The sequence below is a fragment of the Pagrus pagrus genome (genome assembly GCF_965226575.1).
Source record: "Pagrus pagrus genome assembly, chromosome: 24".
NCBI lineage: Eukaryota > Metazoa > Chordata > Actinopteri > Spariformes > Sparidae > Pagrus > Pagrus pagrus.
The window spans coordinates 9,067,422-9,087,445 of NC_140206.1; the positions used below are offsets into that span (position 1 = coordinate 9,067,422).

The window sequence follows — 20,024 nt, forward strand, 5'->3', positions numbered from 1 at the left end:
CAGTGATGTCATTCAGTGGCTGATTTGCATTGTGGGTAATGTAGGCAGCAGCTTTTAATTATGAACACAAAACTCAAAATCGATACATCGATTTTGACTTATTTATTCCACACATTCTTCTTCCTTTTCAAAACCTGGCGCCTACATTACCCATAATTCAATTTAGCCACTGAGTGACATCACTGGAGGCAGCTCATCAGATTACATACCTGTGTAACTAATGAAAGATCAGACTTTGCGTTGAGCGCTAATTAGCCAATGTAAGCATGCTAATAGGAAAGCACACAACATTACACCTGCTAAACATCACCATGCTAGCGTTATCATCAACAATCTGAGCATGACAGCCTTTTAGCTAGATTTTCAATTTAATCCAGAACATGTCAGCATGCTAATATTAGCATTCAGCTCAAGGACAGCCTCAGAGAGCTGCTAGCATGGCTGCAGACTTGTATCCTGTTATTTCTTCTTCAGTTCTTACCATTAGCTTTACATTAAATTGATTGCCTGATGTCACCTCATCATTTACAATCAATTATGATCATTAATCATTATTTTTTCAGTGAGAAGAGTAGAATTTGCTGGGTTTTTTTTTTCATTTACACTCTCAGTAATTATTCTTACATTGTAAAACATGCTTTGTCAATACTGCACTGAATTATGATCATAAGCATATAATTGCATAAGCAATTTCATTGGCTTTCTGTCTCTGCCTCCCTCTCTTTCTCCAACTTACACTTGCACACATCCCCCACAACCTTATATTTCTGTTCTACCTTGAGCTCCTCCACAGCCTTGCGTAGCTCTTCGGGTGTTTTGTATGTGAAGTCTCTCTCCAGGTAGTCTTCCTCGGCCTGGTTAATCCACTCCTGCATCTCCTGCATCTCCTTCCTCAGAGCCATGGTCTTATCAAGGCCACCTTTCAGAGCAGATTTCTTGGCATAGGCCTTGAAGAAGGAGAGAGAAACAAACACTCTGTGTTACAAGGACACATGAGAGTAAGAACACTCAGTTCCTGGATGAAGTTTACACACCTGTTTGCAGACGTTCTCCCACTGGGCGTTGAGTTCGTCCAGCAGTTTCTGGATGTAGATGGCGAATGGCGGCTCAGCCTCTTTCTTCAAGTACACGCCCACTTCATTGATGCCGTTGACGCTGGGTTGGATGGTGTGGATGTCATTCACCAGAGCCTGGCCAATCAGAGTGCAGGATGGAGGTTAAACGGGTGGAATTACGACCGCACGTGTTGCAGAGTGGATCGTTTCGGTTTTAATGAGAAATCTTTGGTGTTTTTCGATTTCAATTTTTTTACAATGCGTCATGAAAAAGCGGTGTATCTGCTCATTTCCTCTGCTTCCTTGAGGGACATTTTATGGACTCTTAGACATTTTATGAACTCTAAGGGGTTATTTTATGATTTCTCTGATTTCTCTATGATTATTTCATTAAGTAACAAGTGGGCGACATACACAAGATATAATGCAAGTTCAATCTGTGCAATTAAAACGTTTCCTCACCGTGCACTGCTCCAGCTGTTTCTCCAGAGCTTCAGAGTCTCCCAGCGCCGGCCATTCCTCGTTCAGGAACACATCCACATCTGCCATCCACTTCTTTAAAGTCTTTACATCGTTCTGGTGGAGAGACAGTTGAAAAATTGAGTCGAATTCATGTATCACTTGGATTCTCAAGCGACGAATCGCTGTCCCGCTAAACAGTCTCACCTCAAACTGCATCAGTTTGGCCATCAGCTCCTGGATTCTCTGTGCGTTTTCTGTCAGCGTGGTGCCAAGTCGTCTCCAACGGGCCATAATGGAGTCCATCTCAGTGCGGTACCTACCAAAATGTTTAATTTGAATTAAAGAAGGTATAGGTTTATTTCTTTACCCATATATTACTATACTACCTGTACAAACCATTTCCAATGCATTTATTTATTTATTTTTTAGAGATTTTTTTGCCTTTTCTGTCCAGTGGGTCACGAATATGTCTGTCGATAAACAAAAAAATAAATAAATAAATAATTCCAGGCATGTTTTTTGAAGTTCCAGTACCACAACTTGCAGCTTTACAGCACAAGTAGCCTCCCGGTACAGGCCTCTGTCCATTGCTTTGCATGTCTGTTGACTAAAATCGTCTTTTCAGTCCTTGCTGCTAGTAGCTTAGCCCGAGGAAAAGCTAGCTGGCTCCACAACAGAAGTGTGACGCAGCATATATTCACCTTGGTTTTTCTTCCACTCAACGCTTTAAATTACTTTAAGCAGTCTGGAAAAGGCCTGAATTTGATGTAACTGCTGGTGCAATGCTAGGTTCACATTTCAAGTCTGTCTTAAAGTTATTGCCCAAAGCAATAACCGTCCCAACGCCTCAACTCTGCCTGACTCTCAGATTTCAGATGGTTTCTGTTTCAACCAAACTCCACTCTGTTTTCAGTAACTTCACTGGTGGTGATTATACACATCGTTATACTCTTAGTATAGGAGTTTTCTCTTTGATTCTGTATTGAAATATTTGAACTTACTTAGTTATTTGTTGTGTTCATTTCTGTATTGATACTTCTCTCTGTGTTAATATGTTTATTTACAATGCATTACCGTTCCTGTGCAAAGCCTGGATAACAAGCTGCTGTAACACACACATTTCCTGTATTTTTATGGGTTTCTTTTAAAGGGCAGCACAGTGGTGAGCACTGCCTCCTCACAGTGAGAAGGTCCTGGGTTAAAATTCACTAACAGGCAGAGTAAATGGAGATGAACTGGATGCGTTTAAGTTGGACTATGTCGGCGGGAAAATTATTTTCTGTTCTTCCAGTTTGGAGCCAGAGTACTGCAGAATGATCAGGACTTCAATGGACCACACAGCACAACCTAATGTTTCCCATGTCTTACTTCTGGCAGATGTCTGGCGGAGCTTTCAGGAAGACCTGCTCCACAGCTGAGGTCAGGTAGTCCATCTCCCCCTGGTGTTCAGCCAGAGCCACCTGTAGGGCCTGGAGGGGTGGAAGATGGAGGGAAAGAGGGAGAATTGTAAGCTTCTTCAAGCATGTCATCAATGATGTTTCACAAAAATATCTGTTTTTTGGATTAGTCGGTTATGAATTGCTCCCTGCTATTCATACTCATATCTTTGTGAGAATAGCTACTCACAAAAGACATAATATTTGATCTAAATTGATCAGATAATGAAGCCAAGATAGGAAGTTATAAAAGCACCTTTTAAAGTAATTTCACAGAGGATTTGCAGACATTTATTCTTGATTGTCACCGGTTATCCTGATATCCTGAGAAAGAGTGAGTCCTGCTGATTGCAGCAATGTGTTTGCTTTGACCAAATCATGACTTTGAGAGGAAGCGATGCGATGCGAATTGTGTCAATCAGGTGAAGAGAGAAAAGGATGCTGCAAAAACTTGTGCAATTATATCTGCTCAGGGCGCACTGTCTGTTCATAACTGAATAATATATCCATCTCTAATACACAGCCTTCCATGCCAAAATCAATTTGTTCAAATATATATGTTTGCGCCCGAGAAATCAATCCTCATGCTGGCATTTCCTTGACACGTTTATCAACAAGTCTCCGTAGAATCGCAGCGGGAAACTCGCCTCACGATTTATCAGATCCATCGCGTTGGCTCCCACGCCTCATGAAAATGCCATGGAGCCAAAATGCTTTGGGCGAAAAGTCATTTTATCAGCTCGTCTCTTACATTACACCGCATTGAGCGGGGTGAGATGGCTGAGTGAGGGATGACGAGCATGAGAGGCTGGCACTGTTAACACTTTGTAATGAAAGCCTTTGCACACTGTTTGATTTTGCTTACCCTGCCACGCAGGGTGAATTACAAGAGGACAGGTGAGGGAATTCTTTGGTAAACCTCGGGTGCAGGATTTTGGGGAAGAAAGCCTCGTTCACACCAAGGTGGCTCAGAGGCTTAGTTTAGCTTAGTTCAAGCACAGCCCCTGGACAGGACATCCGTCAGTTACTATGGCTTACCCACAATCCTTCTGCTGCAACATTGAATCCCAAGCAGGGAGGCATTAAGGACTCTTTTTGGTTAAAGTTTTCCTTTTCTTTCCTCTTCTCTCAGTGTTTTCATCCAGCTCAATAAAAGAACAAGAAACCACATGGACGGACCTCTGACACTTCCTGTAACTGATTAAAATCAGATCCCACATTCACTTTCGAGGAGTGAGGTGAGGGAGCTCCTTTATTCTTTAAAAAGGTCAAGAGTTGATACATCATAATGCCAATGCAAAGTTATACTAGAAGACAGTAGAGATCCCATGTTATGCTGATTTTTCAGGTTCATAATTTTATTTTTGGTGTACTAGAAAATGTTAACATGCATTAATGTTAAAAAACACAGTATTTTTACTCATACCGTTTTAGTGCCTGTCTCTTTAATTCTCCCCACCCTTAAAGCCCAGTCTGCTCTGATTGGTCAGCTCTCACAGGCCTGAGCAGGCATCGCCCGTTGTTTTAAAATCATCATCTCTGTCTGTGTGTTTGCAACCTTGGCCATGCTGGGGTCGTAGCTGAGGGCTTTGACTATACAGTTTTGACATCACAAACACATAAGTCCTGACGGATCATTTGAGGGTCCAGTTTCTGAAAGCAGGCCGTGTATTTTGCTAGAAGTAATCGCTAGGAAACAGTGTTTCCAGTCACCGTGGTGGTTAATGGCACCAAAACGAATTGGTTCAAGTTAGATAATGGCTAAAAAACAAAAAAAAACAAACAAACAAAACCAAAAGAAGATCTTTACTTTAACATGTTCACCCCTCCCCTTAATGAAATGTTTATTTTTTAACTCTAGGTTGACCCTCGGTGCCCCCAGGTTCCAAAAAAAGTCACTGATAAAGCGCCATCTACTGTAGGTTGCCCTTCAAGTGGACAAAACATGGTGAAGTGCCCTCTCTACTATAAATATATCACGACTTTCTGTATGTGGTGTCCCACCGCATACAGCTGGTGTCCTTTATATGTTTTCCCCACTGCCCCTCAAACATGCCGAGTCCGCCACTGGTAGGTTGAATCATAACTTTTTGGCAAGATTAAGTGGGCTTGATGGCCTTTTCTGCTTCCAAATTACTAAAATCAGTTTCATGCTAATAATGTCATGAAGCCCTATCACTACTGGTTCCACTCCAAATATTTCCAGAACGGTTTTTATTTTGAATTGCTAGTTTTGATAAGTGCTGCAGTCTGTAACAATCCATATGACATTAAGTGAAATGTAATGAAATTTAAATTGGGAGAATGAAACTCTTCACACTCTGTTTTAGTTTTTGGAGCTACAGAAACATTAATTTGCACAGTAGTGGCACAGAGAGGAGCCTCTTCCCTCACAGATGATCTCTGGCTGAGTACAGACACACAAACCAGACAGCAGCCAAGTGTTATTTTGGCCTCTAGTCCAGTTACTCACAGAATTAACCTTAATTAGCGACAGCTGATGTGACCTGCTGCCACTGCCGTTAGTCATTTTTACTGGCGAGGGTCAGCTAGCCGAATGTTCCTTTCACTGCTCTTTGCTTGAGAGAGTGAGAGAGTTAGCGGTTATGACGTGTATTTAGTCAAACTGGACATGCACAGATTTCACTCAGTCTTAATGAGGACTTTGAATATTTTGTTATGAATAAACTGAGCTCCATTGTTGCATATTGCATCTAAGTGTGTATATGTGCTTGCTGTTTCTTGACCCTCTCTACAACCACTGTCTTAAACTTGTTGTCCGCTACACCCAGGACTACAACTCCCTTGATGTTTAGCGCTCTGTTCTGTCTCTTTAAGCCCCCCCCCCCCCCCCCCCCCCCCCGCGAATACCCAGTCTGCTCCGATTGGTCAGCTCACACACACCTGAGCCAGCACCACTTAGCATGTCTCTGGTCAGGTCTGTTGTGTTTTCAGCTTCTAGCTAGCTTCACTTCTACCGTGAATATGGTAAATCGTGCAAATATGTGACATGGTGATGTAATGAAGTCACGGAATTAAAGGCGGGACTACTGACGAGGCATTTCAGGAGCGGTGTTTTCTGTGGGAGAAAGGAGCTTCCGTTGGACTTAGGCCTTTTTTAACTTATAAGATCTTTTGCATCAGGAAAAAATAAATAAATTTTAACACCACCCCTTTAAATTAATTTAGATCAGGCTGGTTTTGATCGGTCTCTTCTGATTAAGGTGGCATTTTTATTCAAACTGGTCTATTATTCTGATTATTAATGGTAAATGAGGGATATTGGTTCCATCGTATTAATTGTGAGGATTTTCTGTTCAACACAAACTAAACAGTTGTCAGACAAAACAAGACATTTATAGACGTCCTCTTGGGCTTGAAGAAGTTAATTGCAGTCCTCAATCAATTATCCCTACAGCCCACCCCTACTCACTTCTCACTAAATCACCCTGTTGCAAGATCACAAATCAATCACTCGACGTAATGACACCAAAATTAGAGGCAGTGATTGAACGCTGCAATCAGATCTTTAACAACTTCTGTGGATGATATTAATGACAATCTCTCCTCAGGCTGTCGGTTAACTTTACCAATCAGGGATGTTTTTTTTAATATCTGCTTTTTCTGACAGTCAGGATTCAAGGTTCCCACCTGGCAGGAGCTCTCATTATTCTAACGAACAAAGCAACCAGAGTGAGAGGTGATGCCGTCACCTGTGTATAGGAAACGTTTCCCGACCACACATGCACACACGGTCGTCTCTCCGAGCGACGAGAGGGGAAAACAGTTGCTCTGGAAATTAATGACGGCTTATCAGTATGCAGAAAGAATTCCTAATTATTATCTACAATCAACTTTAATTAATCTCGGGCTACAAGGCCTGATCTCCCTGCTATGCTACAAGACCATTATCAAGTTTAAAGAGGGCTGAGTGCACACACACACACACACACACACACACACACACACACACACACACACACACACACACACACACACACACACACACACACACACAGATTTCCTCTGTACTGTGACCTTGACTTAAACGGGAGATAAAAATCGCTTCCAAACAACAACAAAGTAATAAAAGAGAGAACAAAAGCTCTTGTATTCTTTTGACGGGAAATACGGATGAACATGGACACAATGAAAAAAAAACTGTGTGTATGTGTGTGTGTGTGCTCACCTCCATATTGTATGCATACTGACACACTCTGCACTGGCATTTATGAGTGTGTGAGTGTTTATCTGTAGGTAGATATTGTGATAAACAGACACACTGATTTGCTCCGCTGGGATTATGCACACCCGCCTCTCATAATTGCAGAGTTGTAGACAAACACACATAAAAACACACACACACACCGACGGCAGACGAGCTCTGGCCTGCACTCTGCATGTTAAGCAGATGCAAGCCGGCTTCACAAAATCACAGATTTTTACTGAAAGTGAAATTCTCCCCGCTTGTTTGTATGTTTTTCTGAGGGTTTACAGTTTAGCTCGCTGTTAGAGCCGCTGCTTTAAATTTAAAAGACTAGTTTACAGGATACAGGACAGCAAACAAGTGTGGGTATGAATGTAAGTTTAGTGAGGGCTATTTGTTTAACTCCACAGTGAAAGAGGATATTTATCAGCATTGTTTTTGTTTAATTAGATATTAAAATAGGGTTCTGGGACAGGACATAATGTAGGCAATGATTGTTAAAAACTGTAAACCGATAGTTGAGTTTGTTCACAAGTGAAATTATGTAACCCTACGTGGATATATGTGAAAATGAGCAATTCAATGAGATTTCGTGTGCTGTTTTTTTTCCACATGTGAAAAAAAGCCAATCACAGATGAATGTAAGTAATTCATGTGTGAAAATGTAAATTTCATTCATGTGTTCACATCGAATTCAGTAGGTGAGGTGGTGGGTGTATGTAAATATACATGCATGTGTATATCCATTGTATGTGTTTGCAGGTGTGAGGGGGGAGATTAATACACTACGGCAAAGACAAGAGAACAAAATCTTTTCTGAGAATAATGATAGGAATGGAAATGGAAATGGGCAGGAATTAAAAAAATTAACACATTAAAAAAAAGGAGAATTATCATAGTAATAACTTGCAAATTGTAATTTGCAAAACAAGCCACTTGTTAACATCCCGAGCCACAGAGGCAGTAATACAGAGGTATAATAATAATAATATTATGTCTTTAGTTGTCATTTTTACAAGATCTGGTTCATTTAAACTCAAATCACTTAACTTTCAGTTTAATTAATTTCGTGCGAACAAAATTGAGGCCAAAAACACATATACTGGAATGTGCCAGCTAAAAAAACCTCTTTGCCATTAACAGTCGGTTGATGTTGGAAATGACCTCTTCTTTTTAAAAGGACACTCCATCTGCCTTAATGATTCGTTCTACAGGGATTTTATGTTTACAGCGGTGATTTGAGGATGTCCTGGTGTATCAGATGCATGCAATTTACTCACTACGCTGTGGATATGAATCAGACTCTTGGCTAATGGGGCCTGTCATCTGTTTTCTCTCTCTTCTTTATCCCCCGCCTGATACCTCAAAGAGCAGCGCAACAGCATCCCTTAAAAGAGTGCTGCTATGGCAGTTTGGCATCGCCAGTGGCAATATAACTTTACTACTCGTAGTAAAAACTGATTACAGTGTTATACAGCCCCACAGGATTATAGAGCCAGTCCCATTTTGGCATTTTATGGGAATTTGTAAACAGATCTGAGCAGCGGTGTTGTCGAGAGCATACACAGTGATACAGAGCGAATCCACCTATCAGCTGAATCACTGTTAACTCCTGGTGGATGATGGGATTATAGTATACCCAGCTAACAGCATAATTAACTGTGATTCATACCACTAAGAGAGCTGCCATTACCTCAAACATTACACTAGATCATTACTCAATCTCAGCCCTGGGATAGTTAAATGTCCTAACATATTGAGCTTTTGAAACAACACAAACAAGTAAAAATGGCAAACTGTTGTTTAAAGAGTCAGATGTGAAGTTTAAGCATTTTGAAGTGTCAGTTTAGCACTGAAAGGGTTTAAAGTAGCAGTCAAAGCCAGAGCCGCTTGAAGCGTAAACTGAGATGAGATTGAAATTTACTTGAAAACATTCAGAAGATTATCGACAGAATGAGAAGAAATAACAGTTTTGACATTATGACGTCTATGTCTTGTGTTGTAGAGATATCTATTGAAGTTACCATGCTACCGAGCTAGCCTACCATGCTAGTGGTGTAAACACCAACACTTTCCTGGTGCTCTGAGCTACCAGTCCAGTCCGCTAGCTGCCCAGCTAAACCTAACCCTAACTGAGCTAACCAGCTAATGGCAGAATGATTTCAACTGGTGGAAAATTCTAACATATTACACCCTTAAGATTAACTCTGAACTCTTATTTAAAGAGTACAAAATGAGAGTAGTTGGAGTGTAAGTTGACGAGCAATCGCCCTATAAACGTATCACTACTTTCTACGCCCCTACCCCTCAAACATCCTGAATCTGCCACTGAGTTGAAGTATAAAACTGAAAGTAGTTGAACTATCTGATCAAGTGTCAGGTGATATTTTAAAAGGCTGCAATGCTTCTTCCACATAAAAGCCAAGATATATAAATGGAGATCTATAAATAAATACAGTACATTACACTACGTTCAACAGCCCATAGTTCATAATGTTTTGACATCTCCTTCATACTATGTGAGTGTAATGCGTAACTGTTATTGTACCTTTGCATTGAAAGCACAAAGATTAATTCAATTTTTTTATGACTGTGACAGCACATAACCTCAAATTTTATTACTTCTGACTGCAAACTCTAAATGAGATATTAAAGCAGGAATATATCACTCATCTGCAGACCAAAGTGTGGGAGTGTGTGTTTGTGTACCTGTACGTCCTTCAGTCTCTGTTCCATAATAGGATACTCTGTAACGGCCGTGGATGGGATGGCCAGCTTGGCCTCGCACTGTTGTAACCATGCCAACAGAGTCGATATGGTTTCCTTGTAACGAGCCGGGGGCAAGCTCTCCAAAACTACATACACACAGGGAGACAGAGAGATATGTCAGAGAGGCTCTCAGGTGTTCAATGCAAACCGCAAAGACTTTAATATCCAAGTGTAAGGACGAAGTCCAACATGATTTATTTCATAGATATAAATCTTCTATCCTTCAGTGTGAAAATACCTAAGGACACTGCTGTGCTGAGTGCTGTTTGGAAAGTTTCTTGGTAAGTTTGTCTTTCTGAAATAACTGTTGATTTATTTACTTTTATTTTTGTACCTTTGTGTACATTACAAAAGTCCTCTTTTTCTGGGATGCAACCTATTTCAGTTTTACTCTATTTAGATTAGATTAGATTAGATTGTACTTTATTTATCCCTTGGGAAAGTTCCCTCAGGGAAATTGAGGTACACCAAATGACACAATTAACCACTATAAATCATTCATCCAACTGGTTTTCCATATGTGATCAAGGTTTAAGTTTCAAGGTTAGCCAGGATAGGAGATTCGGCATCCCAAAGTTAAAAACCAGACATCACAGCAATACAAATTCAGTAATCATGTCCCTTTGCCAGAATTAGATTTGGAGTGCCTCAGGGGTCAATTCTGGGTCCCTTTATTTTACATATGCTTACCCTGGGTCATATTACTCACTGCAATAGCATCTGATTATATCTTATGCTGATGACACGCGGCTATACCTTCCAAGTTGTCTAGTAGATGCCAAAAACTTGATGGAAACCAACCACCATTTCTTCATTTTGAATACTTTGGAGTCTTGCATTCGCTGCATTTTAGGACTTTTTCATGACGCAATACTCTGGTAAAGTCGCTCCTTTCAATTCTTGCGAGTAAAGCGTCCCTGATTTGAGTCGAGCACAGAGAAAGAAATGTCCTGACCTGACCTGAACTGATTTCAAAGGCTGATAGAGAAAGGAAGCCACTAAAGGAAATAACATTTAAATAGGTACTGCTTTAAGAGAAATTCTTTTCAATATGCTTCTCTACTGTACATGAATTCAGCACAGTACTCCTGCACATATGCCTATAACCATTCATTTGGAAGCAGCTGAATGTGTGCGTGCTGGATATCTAAACCCTGGCGTGGGTGAGAAAAGCGCAGTGTGTGGCACGAGGGAAGAAGCTGTCTGAGTGAGTAAAGAAGTCGAGTTTGTCTGTTCAGCTGTCAGCATCTTTCTCTATCTTTTCTTCTCTCTCCAGCTGCCTCTCCTTCTCTTTCCTTCTTCCCACATCTTTGTCTCTCGACGCCTTTTCCCTCGGGGTCATTTTCTCAGTGGCTATATTTTTTGTTTTCTCATTTCTCTCCATCATTCTCTCCCTCATTGATATAAATAGCTATCTGCTCTTGTTTTGTCACAGCGTCCGTCTGATTTCGTTTTCCTTGTCTTGATGGCCACAGCTCTCAGCTTCTTTTTCTATCTCATTAAGTCTCATTGTCATTGTTATCGCTGAGGAAGCCACAGAGCGCGTCACACACAGAGTGAGAGTAGCACTACAAATTGGACTAAATGACTCACTCTCACTTGCTACTCACTACGCAGACATATGACACGTTGCCACACAAGTCTGAGTCACTCTACGTGTTAACCAACTATAAAATGACACGTAATTTGAGCAGGTTTAGTGACAGGATGACACTGAGCTTTGGCACAACAGTTTTCTTGAGTCCTTTAGCTTGAGAAAGTAGATCCCTTGAAACTTTACTAAACTATTCCCACATTACTTGTTAGCTGGTAAGAACCGTCAGAGCCCTCTAGGTCCTTAGAGATGGCTACGGTTAATACAAATGTAACCATGAAAAGAATGACTTTATCTTATTGCTGTTGCTCACAGTATTGCAATGATTTTTTTTTAGATCCATTATTAAAGCGATGCTTGTCAAATTACCCAAATGTAATGTTTTAAATTGGTAATGGTTCCCAATTGGTCATAACCACGGTACTAATTAAATTTTTCATTTGCCTATGATTAAAATAACCTTTATCCAATATGTAGCAGTAAACCACTGAGGCAGCGTTCCTTTGTGTTACACAGCTACGTTGTGGTTGTGTTTGCATTCTGTGGATTTGAAAGAGGACAGGCTGACATCCTCTGACGAGTTGGCTAATTGTAGCATAGTGATTGAAAACACAGCAAATACTTGTTAGGAGGTGTGTGAAATGGGGTTAACATAGTGACCATATTGCTACAATAAAACATGTGGGTTGTTTTGTATGTCAAGCCCTCTTCACTTAAACTCCTTAACAACTTAAAGATACTTAAAGATAGTATATGTAAGAATTTCCCACCTGTCGAATTCGACTTTAGCTCTCCTTAGCTAGTTAGCTGACTCTGCCCGGGCTGGGAGCGTGTTCGTGTTGATTACTGATTTACTTGATTACTTATCTGAACAAAGCATTTAGGGGCTAGCTACTTAGCATGCTAACTTCAGAATATAATACAAAGACATAATGTCAAAACGTATTTTAGTTATTTCTTAACATTCTGTTGATAATATTGGTTAATTTGTTAATGTTTTGAACTAAATTCTTACACATTGCACCTGAAGAGAGTCATACTTCCAGTTTAAGCAAGTTTAATCACTAAAATTAACTTTGCTGCACTTGCTGCAATCTAATTTGTCTACCATGGATCCATGTCTCATGGAAATGTACTCAGTTCTTTGTTGCTCAGTCTGAATATAAGGTGCACATTAAATGTCAGGTACATCTGGACTTTGGCCTTCCATTCAAATATGTATTTGATGTCAGCGTAAAATCTAATAATAAAACGGATCTCCATATGGAAATTCTCTTTTCTCTTGCCCTCTCTACACAGACATCAGAGGTCAGTGTGGGCACTAATTAAGCGCTGGAGCTTGCAGAGATTCAGTGTCTCATCCAAGGATGTGTCAACAAGGTAGATGTTTGTTACAGCGAGGTCAGCGAAGGCAGTTTTGCCTCGCAACCCGCAGTGCAATTAGTGCTACTGTGAGTGGTTTGCCTTGATTTTTAGCGGGTAAATAAAATAATAACTATAACATTATTGTAGCAGTACAGCATAATAAGTGGTGTTTTCTGGCAGATTGATTCATTAAACGACCCTCTACAAAGCAGCATGCTGCGCCATATCAAATATGCTTAGTGGTGGTAATTGGAGAGCAGATGATATGGAAACAGTCCTCTATTCATCGCTGCATCTACCCACACTGACAGACGTAGCTGTAGGCTGCAGATCTGTTTGCATGATCTCGACGAATTTCGTTCCGTTTTCCAACAACCACAACAAGTGTCTGTGCTGAATGTTGGGCTGTTGCTGTTGTGGGTAGAGACATTCGCCACTTTAAAGCTGTCTGATACAGTGTGTGGGCTACAGCAGTCTGTCAAGGCTGACTTTCAGCTGTTGGGGAACTGAACAGACACTTTTATCCTAAAGCGTTGGGTCCAGAAACAGGCCTGGGAACTCTTTAGAAGTATGTAACAAAGATGAAGATTAGGAACTGGAACTCCATATTTATCTCAAAAACACGTAAGAAGCACCAGTCCTGGTGTGATGAGAGGGCCCCTGGTGGTCTGCCAAAACTAAATTAGCAGTATTTTTTTGTTACAGGATGTCAAAAAAAGGGCTGCCAACTTTCAGTTATGAAAGTCTGTTTCAGAAATGCTGTCTACTGGCAGGAAGAGTATGTTTCCTTCTAGATTGTTGCCATCTTGGTCACCTGTTACAGCTAGGTAAGGCTCCAACTCTGTTTGTACATCACTCCAAATAACTTTATCCTGTTACCTCGCTGTAATTTAATCCATCAGGCAAGAAGAGGAAGGAACTGTTGTTCATTTTGGTGCAACAGTACATCGTTTAGGTGCACCTAACTATACATTATATTGTCATTTCTGAACATACAATGTACATTTTTGTAAACGAGACTAAAATAATAGTAATAAAACACTTTTATAGGCTACATGTTATTTATCTGACATGCTGAATATCAGGCGCACTAGTGCAACCAATTAAAATGTACTTGACTGCTTTTTAGACGCACGTACGACCATAATAGTTGCATCCTGGAGCCCTGCTTTACACCCTGAAATGAAAACCTAAATTGAGGATGTACTGAGACAATCTAAAGGGCTGAGATCAAGTCTACTGGGGCTTTTTTTTATATAATACGTACTGGCAGTAAAGCCAGAGGTTTGTCCGGGTAATCGAAGCAGTCAAAAATGGCTCCAATGTTCGAAACAGTGTAGCGAAAATGCTCACTTTGATGCCCCTATGGTAGATAAAACATGATAAAGGGCCCTCTAGGGTGCCAGTGGACAAAACGTGGTGAAGTGCCCTCTCTTCTCTACTTCACAGCTTTCTGTGCACTGATACTCCCCGCATACATGTGGTGCCCTTTTTTGTTTTTGCACCTGCCCCTCAAACATCCTGAGTCCACCACTGCCGTGCAGCATCGTTCATGAGTGACCCATTGAGGCCAAAAAATATAAAAACAACAACCAGCAGAAACAACAATTAATGACAAGGCAACATGCAGCAGTGAGTAATATCAGCAGAGCCGCTTTCAGCTTCAAGAACGGTTGTTTTGTGTCAATTTCAAAAATCTAACTCAGATTTTCCTCTCAAAGCAAATCAACAAACACATCTTCTCCCTACAGGAAACCCCACAGAATATGGGAAATCATTGCAGGGAAAACTTTTGTTTTTAATGCTGAGCTGTAAAAACAAATCGATGTTGCCAGGCAATTTAGTCGTCTTAAATGCTTTAATATTCCAGTTATATTGATCTGCTAAGTGGATAAGTGCTTAAGATAATATTCTGGCATCAATGAGTGTGCACTTATAACTACCTACCACATAAATGATAATAATGAAGTCCAAATCACTGAAAATAAGACCCATATTTTGAAAAATAAATATCTTTATGATGCGTTAATTACTCTTACAATCTGTACCCACCAGCTGATAAAATTGAGGGCACCTAAACGAAAGCAAGGGTCACAAGGTGCAGTGGAAAGTTCACGCCTTATGCACTGCGCTAAGTTTTTGCAGTGAATCAGCATCTCCTCTCTCACCCAGTTGTAGCTGCCTCTCCCTCGCCCTCAGATCCTCCAGGACCTTGTGGTAGTGCTCTTTGAAGGCGTTGATGTCGGCGTCCAGGAAGGCCGAAGGGTCCTCCTCCCCCTCCTTCTCCTCCTTCAGCTCGTTCAGCCGCTTCTCCAGGAGGTCCACCTGGGGCTGCAGGGCGGCCAGGCGAGCCACCTCCTCCTGCCAGGGACAAGGAAGAGGGGAAAAAGGGGTCACATCAGGCCTCTGTTGTTGCCATGGAGATTTGTCAAGAAAGAAAAATCTACTCTATACGTCCAAACTATCTCCAATAAAAAAATCAGTGGGAAAGTATTGTGTTTTCATTTTTAAGGTTCCACTCCATTTGCCGTATGCTTAATCAGTTCTCTTTCACAGAAATGTTTAAATACACTCCCAACTGTTAATGAATAGGAAGCCAAGCAGGAAATTGGACCAGCTCAGCAAAACCGAATCGTAGCTGTGAAACTATTTCCTCTAAACATCAAATGGTACAAAGAGAACAGAAAAATAGCTGCTGCATCAGCATAGAGGAGAGCAGTTGAATGATTTTTGCCATACTTTCCAACTTCTAGTTTGAGTTCACCACCATGGAAAGAAGCACTTAAAATAAGAACGCTGTATTTAAAAGTCACTTGTTCTGCTAAATGACTGAGGCTAAAGCTAACGGCTCCCAGGGAAAACGTTAGCATCTTTAGCAGTTGGTGATCCATGTGGAAGACACTGAAATAAAGAGAGGGGCATCGTCATCGTATATTTCCGCGTAGAGCTTAGTTAGTCTTAAAATCTTTAATATGATAAAAAAAAAATGTTCAAACTGTTTTTTCTTTCTACCATAACCTTCGTTTAGCTGCTTAGCTTACATTGCTAGTCTTTTTAAACAGTAATGATTCACTTTTTTCTTCCAATTAGAAACAAGAGAAAAGCAAGCAGCAGATTAAAAGCCGACTGTAATTTCATCCGATTCAGAAGCATAACTTATTTTATTCTAAAATATTCAGATACATTCACTGATGTAATCTGAAAGTGTGTTTAACCTATTGTTAAGGGAGAGTTAAATGATGAGGGGGTTTGTATCAGATTGCGCTTTAATATTACGTATGTATGCCGTTTTTAATCGCACTGTGTCAGTCAGCCATCACAAAGGTGTTTGAATAACTTCCAGGAGCCTTATCTTTACACTCAAAGACTGACGTTTGTTCTTTAAAGTGGGTTAATCCACAAACATCCACTGACAGCTGTAGAGTTAAAAGCTATCACCTGCAGATTACGCCTGTACAGAGTGGCGTTATCGGCAGAATGGGCAGTTACAGACTGAGAAGGTGGGCCTGATTAAATATAAGAAGCTGTATGGGTTGTATGTATAGCAGACGTGTAAATTACTGATACCATGAACTTTCATCAGCGCTAAGCAGACCTGGACCCTGAGTCTGTAATAAAGTTGATATTGAGTTTGATGTTATTTCAGATCAGTGTGGTTTCAGTTCACCTTTGAAGTCCATCAGCTTCCAGATGAATCACCACACGTTTCTCTGAGCAGGGAGCCTAAACACAGTTCTGTACCATCGTGAAGGTAACAACATGGCTGCCATACGTCGGCTCTGGTATACCATTTGTTCTTCCAACGCTGCTAACATTTAGATTCAGCTTTGGCTTTTAGATCATTTTTACCAATTTAAGTCTCAAATGAGAAGAAAATGAGCTAAAATTTAAAATATATCAGTTTGAAAACTGCAGTCAAATTAACAGTGTGGCTCTTTGATATGTTTTTAATAGTATCTGAACAACAATGGGGCTCTATGGCACCGAGGAAGAAGATACATCAGGCTTGAGATACACACAAACATTAGCTTTGTTTACAATAAGGACAAATTAAAATGTCAAACACTGACTAATGTAATTATAATATAATAATGATACAATCATTTCGACTAAAGTTGTTGGTGAGTTGCATGATTGAGCAGGTAAGGCGGGTTAATATTCACTGAACCGTCCTGGAGTGAAGGCTTTGAACGCAGCTCGGTCTTATCCCCCATAACACACAGTGAGTTAACACTCTTGCCTCAAGCCAAGAGACACACTCCTTATTCATGAGTAATACTGGAAAACACCAGCATTTATAACCTCGACAGAATACATTTTCATAAGCTAACAGTCGGCGGCATGATTCGCCACGGGGAAGGTCGCTTTAAAAGTTTCAGTAAATATTTTATTTTCTCTGAAGTCTCTCCTGTTTAATATAAAGATGGGAACTCAGAAAGTATTTATGTGTGGGAGCGAGTGTGCGTTCTCCGTTTGTGTCTATGTGCGAGCGGGTAAGTGAAAATGTGTGGGTGCACTTCTGAGGGAAACCTTGTTTGTGTGAGTTTGTTTGCAGGGGAAGCTATATCTTCGAAGAAAAATCAAATTTCAGAACTCCTCAATCTCTTTATTTCTCCCTGTTTTATCTGTTAATTTCTCTCTCCCCCTTCTTCCTTTGTCTATTATTATTTCTATCTTTCTTTGAAAGTTGCCATTTCCCCATTCCTCCCTATCTTCATTCCCTTACGTCTGTGGTGCTTGCTCCTCTCTATACCTTCCTGCCTCAAGTCCTTTCTTTCACTATAATTACACCTCTCCTTCTCCCACTCTCCTTTCAGAAGTTTGTTTTTCCTGGCACTTCTCTTCTCCTGTTTTTAATGTGATTGAAATTAACCTGCTTGTGTGTGTTTTACGACGGTCAATACCCCTGCTCTTTAAGCCGCCCACTTATTTATAGACACGGTTGGTTTAAAGCAGTGTTTTCTTTAAACCAAAGTCGCACTGCGGGTCCTCCGTACTAAATTGGCACCGTTAAAAGTATGCCTAATTACCTTTTAGCGGTTCCTTTTGGCAGTGTACCCACGGATGTATAGAAAAATAACACTGGGTTACTTTAAAGAAAACTCAAAAGCAAGTCTGGAGTTATTAGAAGCGTCTTTTTTCTACAATTTTGAGTTTCTGCTCCCTGCTATTATCAGGAAGTGCAAGCCATAATGAATCTAAAAATATATGTGTCATGTCTTTGCCTCAGGACTTCACTGAGAAATGATAAGAAGGACACAACAACTGACACCCCCATGCCCTCCTGGGAAGGCCTCACAGATTAAAGGAATCATTGGACATTTGGGGAAATACTAGTTTTCACTTTCTTGCCAAAAGTCAGCTGAGAAGATTGATACCACTCATGTATGTATGAAGCTAGAGCCAGGAGACTAGCTTAGCATAGCATAGCAACTAGGCTAAGCTAAAACAGCTAGCCTGGCTCCGTCCAAAGTTTTTAAAATTCAATAAACAGCAGCTTTAAATCTTATTTACTTGCACATTACATCTGGTTTGTTTAATTTCAAAAGTAAGAAAATACTGTAGCAGAGCCAAGCTAGCATTTCCCCCTGCTTCTGCTAGGTTGCAACTATTGTACTATTTAACACAAAGACAATTTTTTGCATAGTTTCTACCAGAATATACAACACTTTAGTGGCTGTAGTTTCTTAATTAGCATCTGTTTTGGTAAGAACAGGGGTGTTTGCAAGGGATAAATGGGAAAATGAGGAAGAAGTACATTTAATTTAGTCTCTGTTGGATGAATAAATAACATTCAAATACTTACAGAAAAGAGCTGTGACAAACAGATGCATGAAAAGAGACAGAAATTTAAACAAGACCAACAAATGAACAAACCATATGAAGAAAAAAATTGAGATGATGGCACAAACAAAAGTAATATATAGCAAAAAACATATAACTAGTGAATGCACATTTAAAAAGTGGCCTTATGTAATGTTTAGAATGGAAAACCCTGAAAAGGTTTGGACTCAAAAGCTCTTTGTTTGACTCACTCGGCATCGGTCCAGCTGCACTCTGAGCGGTTCTGGTTCAGATGCCGGAGGTGCCTGGACTTTGAGCCAGTTCTCACTGTTGTCCACAGCCTGCTCGCACTGCTCATACAAGCTGTAGAAGGCCAGCACCTGCAGGACACACACACATACAGACACACAATGTGAATAGAAGGTGAAGAAAAGCCTCCGTTGGATTCCCACAAAGACACAAGCAACACACCCACGCAACATCTGTCTTCTTTCACAAACTCTTTCCTCGTTTGCAGTTGAGCTGCATGATAAGTCGGACTGACCGACTTCTATCCACACCTGTGATAACCTGAGAGTGAGTCATGATCACGCTGCAATTCTCACTCTGTACCAGGCAGCAATTTTGTTATTTTGAGACTACATATCGTAAAAGCTGTGCTTTTCACCTGCCTACTGAAAACATTAAGTGACAATATGACCTGCATAATGTGTCTGTAGTGGAAAAACAAACAAAAACATGGTCATATAGAGCGTGGCATCCACAATATATGAAAAAATCCTCCATAGGAAGATTTTAACCACAGACCACAGACCATCATATTTTTAATAACGCACCAGGCCAAAGGGTTCCTAGTATAATTTGCAGCGTTAGTTCTCTATGAATCTTTGCGTTCCAATCAAAATTGGCGCTGTAACCAAATTATCTCAAATTGAATCAAATCATTATTATTATCATATTCATTATGTGGAATGGCCGATTTCAGATAACTACATATTACTGTCATGGTTTGGGTTTTTGCTTTACTTTCCACTTCCTGTCTTTGTCCTTTTCCCACCCTTTATCTCTGCACACTGTCATGGTGTGGGTTTTTTTTGGTTTAGTTGTTTCCTGTTTTATTTTGTAGATTCCATCCTTGTGTCACATGTTTTACTTTACACTTCCTGTCTTTGTCTTTTTCCTGCCCCTTTTTTATTCAGTTCCTGTGTTTGGGTCCTTTTTTTTAACATAATCATATCTCTAGATTATAATTAGTAATATATTATTTTGTAAGCATCATTATGTCATTATATCATATATATATTATATTATATTATATCATATCATGTTGCAGCTGGTAAAGGGGGGCTAAT

General features: G+C 40.3%; 1 protein-coding gene across 2 annotated transcripts in view; it reads right to left on the reverse strand.

Annotated features, from left to right (window-relative positions):
• dmd (dystrophin) overlaps positions 1-20,024 on the reverse strand; it is a 279,023-nt gene that overhangs the window by 100,439 nt on the left and 158,560 nt on the right. For both annotated transcript variants that reach the window (XM_084346660.1, XM_084346659.1), the window contains exons 23-30: positions 18,924-19,052; positions 15,057-15,249; positions 9,870-10,015; positions 2,886-2,986; positions 1,722-1,833; positions 1,518-1,631; positions 1,035-1,190; positions 777-947 (exon numbers count right to left, since the gene is read on the reverse strand). In XM_084346660.1, the coding sequence (XP_084202786.1) occupies positions 777-947; positions 1,035-1,190; positions 1,518-1,631; positions 1,722-1,833; positions 2,886-2,986; positions 9,870-10,015; positions 15,057-15,249; positions 18,924-19,052 (1,122 nt within the window). The remainder of the gene's footprint in view (positions 1-776; positions 948-1,034; positions 1,191-1,517; positions 1,632-1,721; positions 1,834-2,885; positions 2,987-9,869; positions 10,016-15,056; positions 15,250-18,923; positions 19,053-20,024) is intronic.